General features: G+C 47.0%; 1 protein-coding gene across 1 annotated transcript; it reads left to right on the forward strand.

Moving 5' to 3' along the window:
* Window positions 1-249: 249 nt before the first annotated feature.
* On the forward strand, window positions 250-15,738 carry NFU1 (NFU1 iron-sulfur cluster scaffold). The gene is made up of 8 exons (XM_083454317.1): window positions 250-381; window positions 6,233-6,339; window positions 7,064-7,199; window positions 8,706-8,772; window positions 9,791-9,905; window positions 11,704-11,767; window positions 12,929-13,103; window positions 15,210-15,738. The coding sequence occupies exons 1-8, from the start codon at window positions 341-343 to the stop codon at window positions 15,252-15,254; spliced, it is 750 nt and encodes a 249-aa protein (XP_083310443.1). The 5' UTR covers window positions 250-340; the 3' UTR covers window positions 15,255-15,738.
* Window positions 15,739-18,543: the final 2,805 nt, after the last annotated feature.

An 18,543-nucleotide genomic window follows, 5' to 3' on the forward strand; every position in this document is an offset into this window, starting at 1 on the left:
GGAGCTTAGGGCCTCATCAAACCTAAACCCGGCCCTGCCCTCAATCATAACAAAATGATAATAAAGTCGCAACAACAGTACTTGAATGAATTTGTCAATATAATAAATCACTGCCCCGCAGAGAGTGAAGAGGAGGAGTGGGCGGGGCCTCGGGACATCTGACGCGGAGACGCCCCTCCTCCTCCCTCCCGTCTTCGCGTTCCCTTCGCTTCAGTCTGCAGTTCCCCACTCCGGCCAGCAGGGGCCGCCCGACTCCAGCCGGCGAATCAGGCGCCTGCGGGGGCAGCCCCTCGCGAGGGGTCCTTCGGCTGCCGCCCCTCCGAGAGGGAGAGGGAGGAAGATGGCGGCGGCGAGGCGGTTGGCGGCGGCGCTGGGGAGCCGGTAGGTGACGGCGTCCGTGCCGCCCCCCCCCCGTCGTGGCTTCTTTCCCCCGGCCTGGGGAGGGAACGGCACCCCGCACACTTCGCAGAATATATTTATTTTAAAAGGGGGGGGGGGAGGTGTTTGGCTTTTAAACGGGGCAGCCTGTCCTACCTCGCGGGGTTGTTGTGAGAGGCGAAGGGCCGCTTGTGTCGGGCCCCCTTCCGAGGGGAGGCAAGAAAAGGGCGGTGGGATTCTGTGTGGCCTGTTCCCCCTCGGTGTCTCTGCGGGGTTGCCTGGACTCAGGGCCAGATTTACGGATAAGATAAACAAACTATAGCTTAGGGCCCCACTCTCTTGGGGCCCCCCCAAAAAAAAATTAAAGAAAACAAAGTCTGGGTGTACATTTCCAAAATATAAGTTCAACAATTACTTCGATAAAATACGTATTTTGTTATGTGCAAATTGCTTTCGATACCTTTTAGGTCCATAAATTACCATATAGAATACGTTTAACACAAAAAAGACATCGACAATGTGTTGTTGACAAAGGACAGCTGGACATAAAAAGGGCCCCATTACTTTCAGTAGCTTAGGACAGGGGTAGGGAACCTAAGGCCCCGGGGGACGGTCTGAGAATCAGCGTGTTTTTACATGAGTAGAATGTGTCCTTTTATTTAAAATGCATCTCTGGGTTATTTATGGGGCTTGCCTGGTGTTTTTATATGAGTAAAATGTATGTTTTTATTTAAAATGCGTCACTGGGTTATTTGTGGGGCATAGGAATTCGTTCTCCCCCTCCCCCCAAAAAAAATATAGTCTGGCCCCCCACATGGTCTGAGGGATAGTGGGCTGGCCCATGGCTGAAAAAGGTTGCTGACCCCTGACTTAGGACCTCATCAATCCTAAATCTGACCCCGGCTACAGCAGGCAGGGCCAAGAAGCCTTGGGGTGGGGTGACCTTGGGCGGCTTTCAACAGCCACACCGACCTTGCAGGGTTGTTGTGAGGATTAATGCTGTGTGTGTGTGTGTGTGTGTGTGTGGAGAGAAGACAGCAACTGTCCTGAGGCCACGCAATTAGCTTCTTAGCTGAGTGGTTGGGATTCAAACCCTGGTCTCTCCCTGGTCTGACACTCTTAACCCCTAGATCACCCCTGGCTGCCAGGGTTGCTGTGAGAGTGGCATATGGTCTCCCCTCTGAGGAAGAAGGAATAACAGAGCCTCGTGGCTTTTAATTATTATTATTATTATTAGTACCCCGCCCATCTGGCCAGGCCTCCCCAGCCACTCTGGGCGGCTTCCACAGAAACCAAAAATACACTAAAATCATACATTAAAAACTTTCCGGAACAGGGCTGCCTTAAGATGTCTTCTGAATGTCAGGTAGTTGTTTATCGCTTTGACATCTGGTGGAAGGGTGTTCCACAGGGCAGGTGCCACTACCGAGAAGGCCCTCTGCCTGGTTCCCTGTAGCTTTGCTTCTCGCAATGAGGGAACCACCAGAAGGCCCTCGGCGCTGGATCTCAGCGTCCGGGCAGAACGATGGGGGTGGAGACGCTCCTTCAGGTATACTGGGCCGAGGCTGTTTAGGGCTTTAAAGGTCAACACCATCACTTTGAATCGTGCTCGGAAATGTACTGGGAGCCAGTGTAGGTCTTTCAAGACCGGTGTTAGGTGGTCTCGGCGGCCGCCCCCAGTCACCAGTCTAGCTGCTGCATTCTGGATTAGTTGTAGTTTCCAGGTCACCTTCAAAGGTAGCCCCACGTAGAGCGCATTGCAGTAGTCCAAGCGGGAGATGACCAGAGCATGCACCACTCTGGTGAGACAGTCCGCGGGCAGGTAGGGTCTCAGCCTGCGTACCAGGTGGAGTTGGTAGACAGCTGCCCTGGATACAGAATTGACCTGCGCCTCCATGGACAGCTGTGAGTCCAAAATGACTCCCAGGCTGTGCACCTGGTCCTTCAGGGGCACAGTTACCCCATTCAGGATCAGGGAGTCCTCCACACCAGCCCGCCCCCTGTCCCCCCAAAACAGTACTTCTGTCTTGTCAGGATTCAACCTCAATCCATTGGCCGTCATCCATCCTCCAACCGCCTCCAGGCACTCACACAGGACCTTCACCGCCTTCACTGGTTCTGATTTGAAAGAGAGGAAGAGCTGGGTATCTGCATATTGATGGACACCCAGCCCAAACCTCCTGATGATCTCTCCCAGCGGCTTCATATAGATGTTAAAAAGCATGGGGGAGAGGACGGAACCCTGAGACACCCCATAAGTGAGGGTCCAGGGGTCTGAACATTCATCCCCCACCACAACATTCTGAACATGGCCCAGGAGGAAGGAGCGAAACCACTGTATAACAGTGCCCCCAGCTCCCAGCCCCTCTAGACGGTCCAGAAGGATGTTATGGTCAATTGTATCAAAGGCTGCTGAGAGATCCAGCAGAACTAGGAAGCAGCTCTCACCTTTGTCCCTAGCTTGCCGGAGATCATCAACCAGCGTGACCAAGGCAGTTTCAGTCCCATGATGAGGCCGGAATCCCGATTGGAAGGAATCCAAATGGTCCGCATCCTCCAGGCGTGCCTGGAGTTGTTCAGCAACCACTCACTCAATCGCCTTGCCCAAGAATGGAAGATTTGAGACTGGGTGATAGTTGGCCATACTGGCCGGGTCTAAAGATTTTTTTTTAAGAAGCGGTTTAATGACCGCCTCTTTCAGTGGATCTGGGAATGTTCCCTCACAGAGGGAAGCATTCACCACCCTGCAGAGCCCATCGCCCAGCCCTTCCCAGCTTGCTTTTATTAGCCACGATGGGCAAGGATCAAGGAGACAGATGGTTGGTTTCACGCGTCCAAGCAGCCTGTCCACATCCTTGGAGATAACGGATTGAAATTGATTCCATGCAACTTGACCAGACAGGGCTCTAGCACTCTCCCGCCCCGGCCCTGCTCCCACGGTGGTGTCTAGCTCCTTCCGAATATGAGTGATTTTATCTGCAAAAAACTTTGCAAAATCGTTGGAGGAGATCTTGGGGTCTTTACAAGGCCCTGGCGGTAAAGATGGTTCCGTTAAATTGCGGACCACCTGAAAGAGTCTCCTGCTACTATTTTCTGCAGATGCAATAGAGGCGGTGAAGAAAGTCTTCTTCGCCGTCGCTATCGCCACTTGGTAGGCTCGATGTTGAGCTCTAACCTGTGTCCGGTCAGATTCGGAATGAGTTTTCTGCCACCGACGCTCTAGCCATCTCAGCGATTGTTTCATTGCCCTCAGCTCCGAAGAAAACCACGGGGCTGTCCGGGCTCCATGCAATCGGAGAGGGCGCTTCGGAGCCAGACAGTTGATAGCCCTGGTTAACTCCGCATTCCAGCGGGCCACCAGGGAATCAGCTGAAAGGCCATCAGCATGGGATAAAGCATCCCCTACCACGCTCTGGAAACCATTTGGATCTATTAAGTGGCGGGGGCGGACCATCCAAATTGGTCCCACCTCCCTGCAGAGGGGAAGGGTTGTGGAGAAGTCCAGTTGCACCAGGAAGTGATCTGACCATGGCACTTCTTTTGTTTCACTTTTACTTAGTGTCAGATCACTCACATCACTAGAGGTGAACACCAGGTCTAAGGCATGTCCATGACTATGAGTTGGGCCAAACTTATTCAGGGACAGCCCCATGGAGGCCATGCTTTCCACGAAGTCCTGAGCGGCCCCTTGTAAGGTTGTGTTGGCATGGATGTTAAAATCCCCTAGGACAACCAAGCTAGGTGTCTCCAGGAGAGCAGCCGCCACGACCTGAAGCAGCTCGGACAGGGAATCCTTGGTGCAGCAGGGAGGTCGGTACACCAGTAGGAATCCTGTACTGCCCCTATTGCCCAACTTCCAGAACATGCACTCAGAAAACTGGGTCTTCCCAATAGGACGCCTGGTGCAATCTAATGACTTCCTAAAAATCACTGCAACCCCCCCTCCCCGCCCACATGACCTGGGTTGCTGCGTGTAAGAGAAACCTGGTGGGCAAGCAGCGGCAAGGACAGGCCCATCTGCTTCTTCCAACCAGGTCTCTGTCACACATGCCAGGTCAAATCCTCCATCCACAATCAGGTCGTGGATGGCAGTGGTTTTATTCATCATTGACCTGGCATTACACAGCAACACCTTCAGGTCATGTGGGTTTCCCCTGTTGATTCAAGTATCCATTCGGTCAAGGCCAGACCCGGAGGCAGGGATAGTCTTCAAACAACGACTAAACCTGCCTCTTCAGTAATGACATGGTCTGATCTTAGCGTAACTCCTCCTCCTGCACATGATCACCGAGATCGGATATCCCAGTGCTCCCCCCCCCATGGAACTTGTCCCAGCCATCGTGTTGGCTGGGGCCCCACTCCCAGGCAGCCCTGATCCCGCCCCTTAAAAACAAAACACAATTATACAGAACCAATAAAACAACAAAAAACAAAAACAGAATAATTATACTAAAATTAATCCCCAACCAAATATCCATCCCACCCCCCCACCCCCAACAAAGCAAAAAAAGGGAAAAAAATAAAAATTTAAAATGCCACCGACTGCTTGAGGACATTTTAAACACATTAACCACTTGGAACCGGGAAGCAATGGCAGAACAACTTCCCACACTTCCCCAAAAGTTTGTTCCAAGTAAGGGCCTGGGCCACGCCCCCTGGGCCAGTTGGAAAAGGCCCTGGAAGGGAGCAGGCCCTGCAGTCCTCACCCAGCCGATGGTCCGAGGCCTCACTGCAGCAGGAGTCCCTTTATACCCGGGAGAGAGGGCCTGGGCCACGCCCCCTGGGCCAGTTGGAGAAGGCCCTGGAAGGCAGCAGGCCCTGCAGTCCTCACCCAGCCGATGGTCCAAGGCCTCACCGCAGCATAACTAGGTGCATAACAAGGTGTTTTTTATGGTTTCATGGCTTATTATGGCATGTTTTGGACTACAACTCCCATCAGCCCCAGCACCATACAGCCATGCCGACTGGTAGTTGGGAGTCTGAAAGGAAGCAGCTTGGGCAGAATATCATAAGCAAGAAAGCATGGACTACTGCTGGTCCATGGCCGTAGTAAACTGATTGATTGATTGATTGATTAATAAGCAACAAAGGCAGTTCTCTGTCCTGAGGAGCGAAAGTGTCCCCAACAGATTATCTTAAATATTTGGTTCCATTTGTTGACGAAAGAATAAGTAAGCTTTTCAGTCCTTGGTACTTCACATTTAAAAAAAAACCCCAAACCTGTTTTTTCATGAAAGCAAATTGGTTTAACAACAAACACCCTCTTTTAATTTTTGGCCATCACCGCTGTCCTGATACTTTGGCTTCCCGAAACTGTCATTAAAATGACAATACTGCCTGTTTTGCTAACCTGCACTTTTTAAGCTCTGGGGGCGTCCTGCATGCTTCCTGTTTTGTCTTTATAGTTAAAAAAAGATGGAGACATCTTTATGAAGCCCTGGATTGAAAGCAGGAACTGTACTCTAGAGGAGTAGTTACCTTTCCTGCACGGTGCTGACCTCATACACTTACAACCTCTGTTTCTGTATAACATCTCACTATCTTCTGCCCTTGTCAAACCACAAAGGAGAAAATCTTCAGAGCTAGGGAACTCTGGTGGGTTGGTTGTTGGAGTTGTATTTTCAGTCTTCACTCAGCCATTGACTGTTTTCAGTGTTCTTGTTCAGGTCTGGTCAACCAGAGTAGCTGAGATCATGAAAGGCCCAAGGGAATATTTTTGCTTAACTTGAGCCATAAAATAGGGAAGGGTCTAACTTTGTAGGATGGCTAGTTAAGCCTTTATTGAGCCTCAGGACTATAAGGAGTCTGAAATTGTGACATTTTTTGTAAGGTTGTTTTTTTGTCTTCTTTTAAGATTCTGCCACTTGGGATTCAAAGGGGTGAACGTCATTGCTAAACAGCCCCTACACATTGCCTCCCAACAGAACCTGCTCCTTCCTCCCACAGTACTACAGATGAAAGGTGAGTGCTAGGCTTGTTGTGCAGTTTGTGATCACAATTCTGTGGGGGAATGCTGTGATAAAAACTCACAATTCTCTACATCATGACAAAAAGTATATTGAGTAAGCATACTGTTCAGTCCAACATCTCTTCTTGAGTGAGTGTGTGTGTGTGTGTGAGTATTTCCATAAAGTTGTCAGAATTATTTCCATGCATAAAGTGTGTATTTGCTTCTAACTTTGGGTCTGGGCTTCTCAAGTTTTGCTGAGTTTCTGTAAGCCAAGAAAATAAAAATTGAGCCTCTCTTAAGAGAGAGGGAGAGAGAGTTGTGAATGGACTGAGAAAGGCAAGGCCCCTACACCTCATTGAGCAAGGCCATTCTCGGCTCTCTTTTTTCTTCACAACACTCATTTTCGTTATTTGTTTGAACTCCTGCAGCAGAAGGGAGGGGTGGGGAGGGACAAAATTGCCTGATCAAGAAACTTAGTCCATCTAAATAAAATTGCCATGTTCAGGGACAATATGCCTCTGAGAATCAGATGCTGGAGACAAAGACATGGGAAGGTCTTTGTGTTTGTGCCATGCTTGTGGGCACCAAGAAGCTTCTGGCTGGCCCCTCTGGGGGCCAGGATACTGGACTAGATGGGCCTTGTGTCAAATCCAGCCCAACACTTCTTGTTTATGTTGGGTGCAAATCAGGTTACTACAAACCTCACAGTTTTTTATTCTTTTTTTTTTATTCTAGCAAGGTCTATGTTTGTTCAGACACAGGATACTCCAAATCCAAACAGCTTGAAATTTATCCCAGGAAAGCCAGTGCTGGAATCTAGAACTATGGAGTTCACTTCTCCAGCTTCCACGTATTGCTCACCCTTAGCAAGGTTTGTTGTTGCCTTGTTGTCGGTTGTATGACAATAACTTAGTTATGTGTCCAGATCAAAGTGCTTTTAAGTGGTACTTACTTAGGAGCAAACTACATATTGCACCGTAGCTGCTGTAATGAAGCCCTGGGAGCATATTATCCCGTGCAAAGTTTTATTGGGAAGTGGATGCTTTGCATCAGAGAAGGGAGTGTTTAAACATCTTCCTGTCTTCCTCTAAAATGCCCGTTCGCCCAGCTGTGGTTGCCCCTGTCCCTGTTATGGACTTATTTGTGCCTTGCAAGCACTAATCAGGACCCTGTGAGATTGAAAGCAGACTGGGGACAGAGTTTGCAGCAGAGGGATTATACGTAGTTTACTCCTTTAAAAAATCTGTTCTGTTGTTGTAATGGGTATTAATCAATTCCAACAGCATAAGAAATGTTATTGGACCCTAACCCCTCCCCAAATAAAGATGGCCAACAAGACAGAAGAAAAACAAAGTGGGGGGCATGATTAGTGTAAATCAAACCTAGTCAAATCAAGTCAAGAAATGTCTAGTCAGTCCAGGGTGCACTTCCACAGGTGTCCATGTGAGGCAGGCAGGCAGGCAGAACCTATGTATGTTCCTTTACAGCACAATAATCAATAAATCTTGCTCAAGTACCGTAACATTTATATGGTGTGGTTCCTTTGAGATGAGCATGGATTTCACTTGTTAAATGTTCCTTTAAAGTCAAACTCCACATCATTGTAGTCCATTCTCACACGAGGTTCCCCGATAATGTCCTCCAATGTTTTGCTATTGTAGGCAGAATAGAGTTAAATCTTTGAACGTTAATTCTCTGGAGTCATCTGAAATTGAAGGAAGGACAGGGCTGGGATCGGGAGTCAGTAATTGGTTGGTTATTGATTCAGTCTCTCTAAATATTTTACATGAGTAGTTTCCCCTTATTATATATATATATACAATGAACTCATTCTCATGCATGTTTACATGCAGTATTCTGGATTCAATGGGATGCAGGTGGCACTGTGGTCTAAATTACAGAGCCTAGGGCTTGCCGATCAGAAGGTCGGCGGTTCGAATCCCCTTGATGGGGCGAGCTCCTGTTGTTCGGTCCCTGCTCCTGCCAACCTAGCAGTTTGAAAGCACGTCAAAGTGCAAGTAGATAAATAGGTACTGCTCTGGTGGGAAGGTAAACAATGTTTCCGTGGGCTGCTCTGGTTTGCCAGAAGCTGCTTAGTCATGCTGGCCACATGACCCGGAAGCTGCGGACAAATGACGGCCTATAGAGCAAGATGAGCGCACAACCCCAGAGTCGTCTGCGACTGGACCTTATGGTCAGAGGTACCTTTACCTTTATTCTGGATTCAGGAAAGTGTTCTAGGATTGGAGCCTTAGCGGCCAAGCAGTCATCAGCCTACAAACGTTCATGGGTATACTGATACAAAGAAACCTGGAAGCTCACTTTGAGGAGGAGTTTTGAATGAAGATCTTTATTTTCCTTGTTTTTGTTTTGGTAGGCAGCTCTTCAGGATTGAAGGAGTTAAAAGCATTTTCTTTGGAACAGACTTCATCACAGTCACAAAGGTAACCGGTAACCCTAAAAGAATATTGTCGTGTGTGTCTGCACAGGGAATGATAATAGAATCAAAGAATTGTAGAGTTGGAAGGGACCCTGTGGGTAATCGTGTCCAACCCCATGCAATGGAATCTCAACTAAAGCATTGATGGCAGATGGCCACCCAACCTCTGCTTTAGAAGGAGAGTCCGCCACCTTCTGAGGGAGACTGTTCCACTGTCAAACAGCTCTTGCCGTCAGAAAGTTCTTCCTGATGTTTAGTAAGAATCTCCTTTCTTGTAACTTGAATCCATTGGCTCAGGTCTTACCCTCTAGAGCTTGCTCCATCTTTCATGTGGCAGCCCATCAGATATTTGAATATGGCTGTCATATCTCCTCTCAGTCTCTTTTCCAGGCTAAACATACCCAGCTCCTTCAACAGTTCCTCATAAGGCTTGGCTTCCAGACCCTCCACCATCTTGGTCAGCCTCATTTGCACAAATTCTGTATAAATATTCTAAACCAGCGATTCCCAGTTGTTTTTCTGAAGATCCCAGGGGGTCTGCGTAACCCACCCAGGGAGTCCATAGCCCATCCCTGTTAACTGTATGGGGCATCCTGTTTGGCCTGGAAGACACGCATCCTGGTTTTGCACTAGGACATGTTGGAGGGTGTGGTGGCACCATTCACATAACAAAAACTAGCACAGAGATATCAACATTTTCAGAAGTAGGGGGTCCTTGGCTTGGCTTTTGAAAAACAGGGGGTCTGCAGTTCTTAGCTAAATGGGAACCACTGTTCTAAACATCCCAGAAGAGTGCACTTCTGCTATCACTTACTGTGCAGACCATGCTCTCCTTAAAACTTTCCAAAAATAGAAGATACAAAAGACATGCCAGTTTTTAAGTTGCTGTAGTGCCAGAAGCTATCTGCTATTCATAGATTCAAAGGACCTACATTTTCCCACAAGGCTTTAAAAAAGCGTTCTTGGTTTGATTCAGCAAAGCTGTTCATGTATACCTAACCTAATTCTTGAAATCTTTGTAGGAAAATGAAGAAGTGGATTGGAACTTAATTAAACCAGATATTTATGCAACTATTATGGATTTCTATGCTTCTGGCTTACCTGTTATTACTGAAGAGGCACCTCGTACAGACACAGGTAAATGGCTAATATTGAATACGTTGATGGAGGAGAGTATTGGATGTTCGTGGCAGGTTACATCCTCTACTTGTGAGCTTGCCTGGCCACTGTTGGAGATGCAGTCTTGGGCTAGGTGGCTCACTGGTTAGATAGAAAAGGCTGGTTCATTATTATTATTATTAAATATATATCCTGCCCTTCCTCCCAAAGGAGCACATGGCGGCAAACAACAAGGAACAAAACAATGTAAACATGAGAAATGGTTCCTGGACAGATGTAAATGGTGTTCCTGAGGGCTGCTTGCAAGGTCTTTGCTGCTCTGATAGGCCAGGGCTTACAGGGACACACTCTGGGTTTTTTCCAACCTCTCTGTTCAGCTTGCTCTAGGCACAGCTTTCCTTCTTATTACAATGCAGTATCTGAGGAGCTTTTGATATGGGAGGACTTACAGGACTTTATTATTGGATTGGGGTAAAAAATCAAACGGAAGGTCTTAAATTTTAGGATTTACTGTGGAACAATTAATAATAGAGTTTACCAACAAGATTCATACAACATGGAAATCCAGTGGAATTTGTTTTCTGGGAATTTTGATACTGTAAACTCCTGCAGAAATAATTTATGGTAATTACATTCAGAGCTCCCAAGGAAAGACCTACCGTATTTTTCGCCCTATAGGACGCACCGTCCCATAAGGCGCACCTAGTTTTTTGGGGGGGAAATAAAGGGAAAAAATTATTTCCCCCCCAGGCGCGGGGTTGGGCTGGGGGAAGCCCGAGCTTCCCCCGACCCCAGCCCCCAAACAGGCAGCTCTCTGCAAGCCGTGGGAGCCCAGCGCTGGCTCCCGCTGCTTGCAGAGAGGTCCGCGAAGCCCAGAAGCGCTGAGCTCAGCACACACAGGCTTCAGCATGCAGGCAACTCCGCAAGCAGTGGGAGCCCAGCGCTGGGCTCCCGCTGCTTGCGGAGAGGTGTGCGAAGCCTGCATTCGCACCATAGGACGCACAGACATTTCCCCTTCATTTTTGGAGGGGTAAAAGTGCGTCCTATAGGGCGAAAAATACGGTAAATATGGTGGCTTGGTAGTACCTGATAATAGCAAGCAGCCTTGTTCTGCCACAACTTGGTGGTAGAAATATTAAAACTTATTGGGTATTAGAGCAAATAGGGATCCCAATATTAACAGTGTGGGTGTGGAGATCAGAAAGAAGCCAGTAGATCAGTCATTGCAATATGTGACTTTTTGAAAGCAAATAAGATAGTTGAATTTATGAAAACGTGAGACTGTGCTCACAAGATGATGGGGAAGTTTTTAATATTAACATGCCTGGTAAGCAATGGAAATGATTCATGTTGTAATAGCACAGTATCTTTTAGAGATGTTGCTGCCAGGGAGATTTCTTTTTTACAAGATTTTGTACTTATGGTATTACCTTCCATACAAGTTACAGAAAACGCATAAATGAGACCATCTTATTTGAAATGTGGCCAAGGGTGTGTGGAGTTTGAGCATATTTGTTCTTGTAAAGATATAACACAAGTAGGCTATGAAGCAAGCAGGACAACAGCTAGCACACAAGGGCTGGAAGTCTCAGAGCGGCTATTACCAAACACAAGTAAGAGCGCACCGTTGTGCTTCTTTTGTGGCAGGGACAGTGGTGATGCGGGCTCACTTTTCTGCAGTCATTTTATCCCCAAGAAGCTGTCCAGCAGAGCTTTTTCAGGCGGTAAATGGATTATTTTCAAGGAATGTTGTGGAAACATTTATCAAGTAAGATAAGCCTGATTCATTCCTTTTGTCTTGCATAAACCACACAAGCTCCATCTGAAGAAGACGACGAAGTTGTATTAATGATAAAAGAGCTCCTGGATACGAGAATAAGGTACAGCTACAACTGTGTTTCCTATACACTGTTGGTGTTTCATGAAGGTGGCAGAGTAATGAATGTGCAATTCTGCTGATAGCCAGTTTGATGGATTGGCAGAGATGCAGGTGCTTCTTCCTAGGTTGCCTCTGAAAAGAGTATTTTGTTCACTTTGCGGGATGCTTGCTGTGCTCCCAGCCCACTTCCCCCCCAAGAGCTTTTACAATGCTTTGAAAGAGGCATGTGACTTAAAAATTCACTTCAGAAAGAGATTGCAGTAAACATATTCAAAATAGGGGAGGTAAGGAGAATTTAAAATAGACGTTCCCTTTGGATATTTAGCTTTTATCACTCTGATCCCTGAATATATATTTCTGTTAGAATCCCTTGCCCTCTGATGTTAGCCAGGGGGACAGCAGGGAAATTTTTTACAGTTGCACATTTATATATTGGTGCTTATGTCAATATCTGCACTGAAGCGCTTCCAGCATTTTAGTGAGTGCCAGTCTGACAGACAGAGCCTTCGTTGTTCCTTTGGAAAATAACAGCATGTCTGTTGGGAAGTGAAAGGGCAGTATAAGTGGAGAATGAAGACGCTGGTTTCATTGGAATGTAGGTGCAGCTTGTTCTTGAATGAATACCCAACCCCTGAATTGGATGCATTAATTTGCCAGCTACAATCCATTTCGTCTGTTGTGATGACATTTCAGAAGTGGGATTGACAGGAGCAAGGACGTCAGCATTTTACATAGCTTCTCATTACCGCTACCCAGATTGCAAAGAGAAGATAAAAGTTGCAAATGCATGCAAAATGACTGGATTTGTATAATTTATTCCAGTTTCAGTAATCAGCTCTTATTGTCAGTAAAGTAGGGGTTGCCCTGGCAGAGAGCATGCACATAAAATAAACAGAAGATACTCAGCTCGGGATCAGCTGTTCTAGGAAAAAGTTGCTGATGGTGGATTTGAAGGAGAAGGGAGGTGTTTTGATGAACTGCAAGAGTTGGGCTGTTCTGAGAATACCTTCTCTGTTGCACGAACGCTTATAGAGGTGGGATACAAAGAGGAGGTGGCCAAAAAAGTGGGCGTGAGAACTACTTCTAAATGTATAGAGATGTTTGGAGTTTTAAGTGGTTTACTCCACTAATACTTTGAAATCTTATTGACAATGTTCCTCAGGCCAACAGTCCAGGAAGATGGTGGGGATGTCATCTTTAAGGGCTTCGAAGATGGGATTGTGCAGTTAAAGCTGCAAGGCTCTTGCACAAGCTGCCCCAGTTCTATCATCACCCTGAAGAATGGGATACAAAACATGCTGCAGTTCTATATTCCAGAAGTAGAAGGTGTGGAACAGGTAGGCACAAATTGAAGGGTGTTAAAAATTGGGGTGGTTTGTTCATAGAATTTCTTCTCCACATCTCAAAGCGTCTCTGTACAAGCAGGTTTTTACTAACGAAAGTTGACACTTCAAATCTGATAACTGGGTTCAGTGCAAAAAAATTACCGTATTTTTCGCCCTATAGGACGCACTTTTTCCCCTCCAAAAATGAAGGGGAAATGTGTGTGCGTCCTATGGGGCGAATGCAGGCTTTCGCGGAAGCCTGGAGAGCGAGAGGCGTCCGTGCGCACCGACACCTCTTGCTCTCCCGGCTCCAGGAAGCTATCCGCAAGTCTTGCGCACCCGGGGGGAGTTCAGGCCTGCAGCGCGGAGCACGGGGCGCCCTCTGGAGGACGTCCCGTGCTTCGCGCAGGTGTCGGCAAGCCTTGCGCATGGGGGGGGGACTCCCCCCGGGAGCGCAAGGCTTGCGGGCGGCAGCCTGCAGCGCGGACCATGGGGTGCCCTTCGGAGGACGCCCCGTGCTTCGCGCAGGTGTCGGCAAGCCTTGTGCACCGGGGGGAACTCCCCCCAGGCGCGCAAGGCTTGCGGCGGCAGCCTGCAGCACGGAGCACGGGGCGCCCTTCAGAGGACGCCCCGCGCTTTGCGCAGGTGTCCACAGCCTGCCGTCCGGCGCGTGGGGCGCCCTGAAGCAGAGCGCCCCTCGCGCCGGGCAGACATCGGCCAGCCCCACAAGCTCGGGGGACAGCGGGGAGGCGCAGCGCCATCCCACTGTTCCCGACCTGGCTTTGGGGGGGGAAATAAAGGAAAAAAAATTTCCTTTATTTCCCCCCCCAAAAAAGTAGGTGCGTCCTATGGGACGGAGCGTCCTATGGGGCGAAAAATACGGTAGGTATAGAGGGGTCATTATAGAAATAACAACAGAATATGAAACAAGATTTCTCTGGGCACAAGTAAGACCAGCATCAACGTGTTGCAGTTTCCTTTTGCACCCTTACCCCACCTGGAGTGTTTCTCTTCCGGGTTCCAGCCAATCATGCTGTCCACCAGGATGCTTTATTCCATATCCCCACCCTCTGCCTGTCTTTCCCCCTTTTTTACAACCCGTATGCAATATTTCAGTAAAAACAGCAGAGCTGTGCTTGCCAGCATCACAGAAACAGTGATCCAAGGCATGGGGCCCAGTGAACAACCAACAAATCACAGAACGTATCTGTGGACACAGAGAGGATGAGTGGGGCGGTGTCTAAATCAGCTGTGGGGAACCTTTGGCCAGCCAGATGCTGGACTACAGCTCCCTTCATCCTTGACCATGGGCCAAGCTGGCTGGGGCTGATGGCTTACAGCAACATCTGCAGGGCTGCACCGATGGTGTTGTGTTGAGAAAGAGATGGCGACGGCATGGGCTTTACTTTGCTATCTCCAGTCTGTTGCTACAAGAGTTATGTGGGAACAGTGTTCTTTGGTCAAGAAGACGGCTTTCCTCATGTTACTGACAATCTCATCCACACTCTTAGCAAGTCATAGTTCTTTGGAAGAGCTGCTTCATTTTGAGCTGGAAACGCTGGGTTGGATGTAGAAAGAAGGAAGTTATTGCCATGGTTTTCTTGAGATAATTCTACTGGTGTAAATTTAAAGTTACAGTAGGTGTAATTATAAATTTATACTAAGTGGCCATTTGTGATTTTAAAAAGCATAAATCTGCTTTTCAAAATAACATTCAATACAGTGGTACCTCGCAAGACGAATGCCTCGGAAGTCGAAAAACTCGCAAGACGAAAGAGTTTTTCATTTTCTGAGTTGCTTCGCAAGACGGATTTCCCTATGGGCTTGCTTCGCAAGACGAAACATCTTGCGCTTTTTAAAAAAAAAAACTGCCAATGCATTCGTACGGGAAACCGTCAATACACAGTGGTGCTTTGCAAGACGAAAAAATTCACAAGACGAAAAAACTCGCAGAACAAATTAATTTCGTCTTGCGAGGCACCACTGTACTTGTGTTTCATCTGTATTGTGAACTAAAAGGATCTCGAGGATCTTTTGATTTCTGACACCTGTATGTGCATGTGTTTTTATTTTTTAAAAGTTGCCTATCCCTTAGTATTGCAATCTGTTCTCTTTCAGGTTGTTGATAACGACGAAGAAGAAGAACAAGCGAAGTCAACCTAAATCAGGGAAAGCTTTGGACTCTTAAGCTAAAATTGTTTTCCAAGCTGATTTGTATAGCCACTCACTATAGAAAAATGTTCAGCTGTTGTCACCCCTTTTCCCAGACACAGGACTGTTTCCTTCACTGCTTCATGGTTCTAAGAAAACAAGTGAAAAGTATTCTTGAAAGTGTGGTTGTCCGTTTGCTGCTATTCTTGTAAACAAAAAGAAAAAAATGTATAGATTTTGTTTGGACAGAATGTGACATTTATAAAATATTTCCCCTCTCTGTTGGATTTAGGTAGCTTCTGTGGCGACCTACAGCCCATACTGTTGGAAGAATTATGTAGTGATAAATACAGATATAAATTATTGCTTTATTATTTTGAGGCCTTCCTGTTATATAAGCCATGTTTTTATTATTCTTTGTAGGTCTGTTGTCTTATCAACATTGCATATATATATCTTTGCTACTAAATGCACAATACTGGGTGAATCCTGATAACGGTTTCCTTATTATTGGTCACAAATGGGGATTACAAACTGAATTTAACCCTTGAAAATAAGAAAACCAACTCTTTTGCTACTGTATTTTCTTGAATACATCAAAGTAGCTGCAACAACAAAATTAGAGTGCGTTATGGTCCAGCAAACCCACATTACCGTATTGGCCTGAATATAAGCCACACCCATATATAAGCCGCACCTTTAAAATTCAAGAGGGGAAAAGAAAAAAAGACAATACCCGAATATAAGCCGCTCCCTTAAAATTCTGCAGGCACTCACACCCGTTCTGTTTTACCGTATGTCTGTTTCAGCAGCAGTATCATAAAAGACAATTTTGGCACAGTTGCAAATTTTAAATTTTCCCGGTCGGAATTTGGAAAAAAAGTGAGGCTTTTATTCAGGCCAATACGGTAAATGAATGTTAAAATGTGCTGGGCAGAATGTGTGAACTATACAGGAGCTGGGACTCCCCAAGGAAACTGGATGCCTTTTCAATAAAGGCAAATGGGAAATTGCTTTGCCTAATACTCAGGTAATAATAATAATAATTTTTTATTTATACCCCGCCCTCCCCAGCCAAGGCCGGGCTCAGAGCGGCTTACAAGCAATAATAAAAACAAGATGAATGATTACAACTTAAAAACAAAAGTAAAATACAACATTAAAATATTAAAATGTAGCCTCATCGCAGGAGGAGAAGGAAAAGAAAAAAGAAAGAGAGGGAGGGAGGGAATCAAATTGGCTCCAAGCCAAAGGCCAGGCGGAACAACTCTGTCTTACAGGCCCTGCGGAAAGAAATCTGATCCTGCAGAGCCCTGGTCTCATGAGGCAGAGTGTTCCACCAGGCCGGAGCCAGAGTTGAAAAGGCCCTGGCTCTGGTTGAAGCCAATCTAACTTCCAGGTAAGCATATGCTGTGTGAGGGCAAGCAGAAGCAACCTATGCCCTGCTTGTCTTGCGTAGGATGCCACCGCAGCTCTTGTGGCACTGTCTTTTTCTTGCCCTGGGCTAAGAATGAGTTGCTAGTATATGACCACTATCGGTTCTGGCCATCTTGAACTTTTATTGGTTGACGCACTTAATAAGTTCTGACTCATTCCAAGTTCCTGGAAGAGAACCCTTCTGTATTTACTGTATTACTTTTCCCTGCCTCTGAAAACATCACATTACCTAACATGATGCAATCAGCACACCTAATCTTCACAACAGCGTTCTTTCCTTTTATTTGAAAGGGCAAGTATAGTGGTATGAAAAGGATAGCTTGTTACTTGAGAATTAGTAATCCAGTACACCCCCAAGAGACCTGGAAGACTCTATTCAGCATTTCCTGGTGGATCAGTTAAACTGGGTGTCACGTTTGTCAAGGCTGCTTCCATTCTCAGAACTGCCAGCAAGTGATCAGTTGAGGTAGTAGTGCGTGGATCTTGCCTGCAGCAGCTCCCTTTGGTTTTAGGTACCTTTTAAGAGTAAGAAATGACATACAGACATTTATAAAATTATGCATGGCATGGAAAAACTGGATAGAATTTTTTTCTCCCTCTCAACGCTAGAACTAGAACAAAAATATCAAAGGAGGCCTTGTTGAAATCAAAATATGCAGCTTCCACAGTGGGGGACTCTTAACGCGCATGGATGGCAAACCAGAACACCACCAAGTGTGGTGAGGCTTATTCCATGGGAAGGAAGGTGACGCAACGCTGGGGAAGATTTTTTTTCTAGTGTAGACCAGCTTCACAAACCAGGCATGCAAAAGCTTGCCCTTTCCTGCTGTGTGCCCCCAGCACCTAGTGCACTGTCGCCATGCACATGATTTATTTAAATCATATCCCACGTTTACTCCACGGAGAATCAAGGTGGCATACATGGCTGTCCCCTTTCTGTGAGGTGGGTTAGGCTGAGACGCAGCATCTGTGACCCAAAGTCACCCACTGAGCTTCATGATAGCAGAGGGGGGATCTGAACCGTGGTCTCGCGCATGTCCAGGTTCGACCCTCTAACCACTGCACCACATTGGCCCACAGTCGCTACAAGAAGTTGCCTTACACAACCTCTGGCCATTAGCCTGCCTGGCCTAGAATTGTCTCTTGGGACTGATGGCACCTGCCTCTTTTAAGCGGGAGAACGGGTAGGGCTGCAGGCCAAGCAAGACCCCTTTGTAATCAGTTGGGGGCGTGAAGGTGGCTACTGGACCACCAACACTCCTTGCTGCTTGTCCCCTGCACCAGGTACTGGGCAATAAGACTGCTGCTGAGCATGGAGGCTCCATGAAGCTGCAACGAGCAACTCTGGAGTTTGGCCGGAGGCATTGTTTTAAAACGCCCCACGATGCTCTGGTGCTGTGGCAAAGAAGGAAAGGCAAATTATTTTAAAACTGATTTCATAGTGTGTTCTAATCCCACCCTGGGATCTTGGGGCAAAAGGCACGAAATGAAAAGTCAAAAAGTGAAGGGTAGTAAATACAGTGGTACCTCGGGTTACAGGCGCTTCAGGTTACAGACTCTGCTAACCCAGAAATAGTACCTCGGGTTAAGGACTTTGCTTCAGGATGAGAACAGAAATCATGCTCCAGCGGTGCAGCAGCAGCAGGAGGCCCCATTAGCTAAAGTGGTGCTTCAGGTTAAGAACAGTTTCAGGTTAAGAACGGACCTCTGGAACGAATTAAGTACGTAACCAGAGGTACTACTGTACATAAATAGCCCCCAAAGGGAGTCCTATTTTGCCCAAGCCTGGAGTCACCAGCTAGCGGACTGATGATAATAACGACAACCACACACAAAGAGGCGCCTCATTTTGTTGCAGTGTCAC

This window comes from Podarcis tiliguerta, assembly GCF_965153285.1.
Source record: "Podarcis tiliguerta genome assembly, chromosome: 8".
Lineage (NCBI taxonomy): Eukaryota > Metazoa > Chordata > Lepidosauria > Squamata > Lacertidae > Podarcis > Podarcis tiliguerta.

Coding starts and splice junctions, on each gene's coding strand:
- NFU1 (XM_083454317.1), top strand. CDS start 341: ATGGCGGCGGCGAGGCGGTTGGCGGCGGCGCTGGGGAGCCG. Junction 7,200..8,705: donor TATTGCTCACCCTTAGCAAG/GTTTGTTGTTGC, acceptor TTGTTTTGGTAG/GCAGCTCTTCAGGATTGAAG. Junction 8,773..9,790: donor ACTTCATCACAGTCACAAAG/GTAACCGGTAAC, acceptor AAATCTTTGTAG/GAAAATGAAGAAGTGGATTG.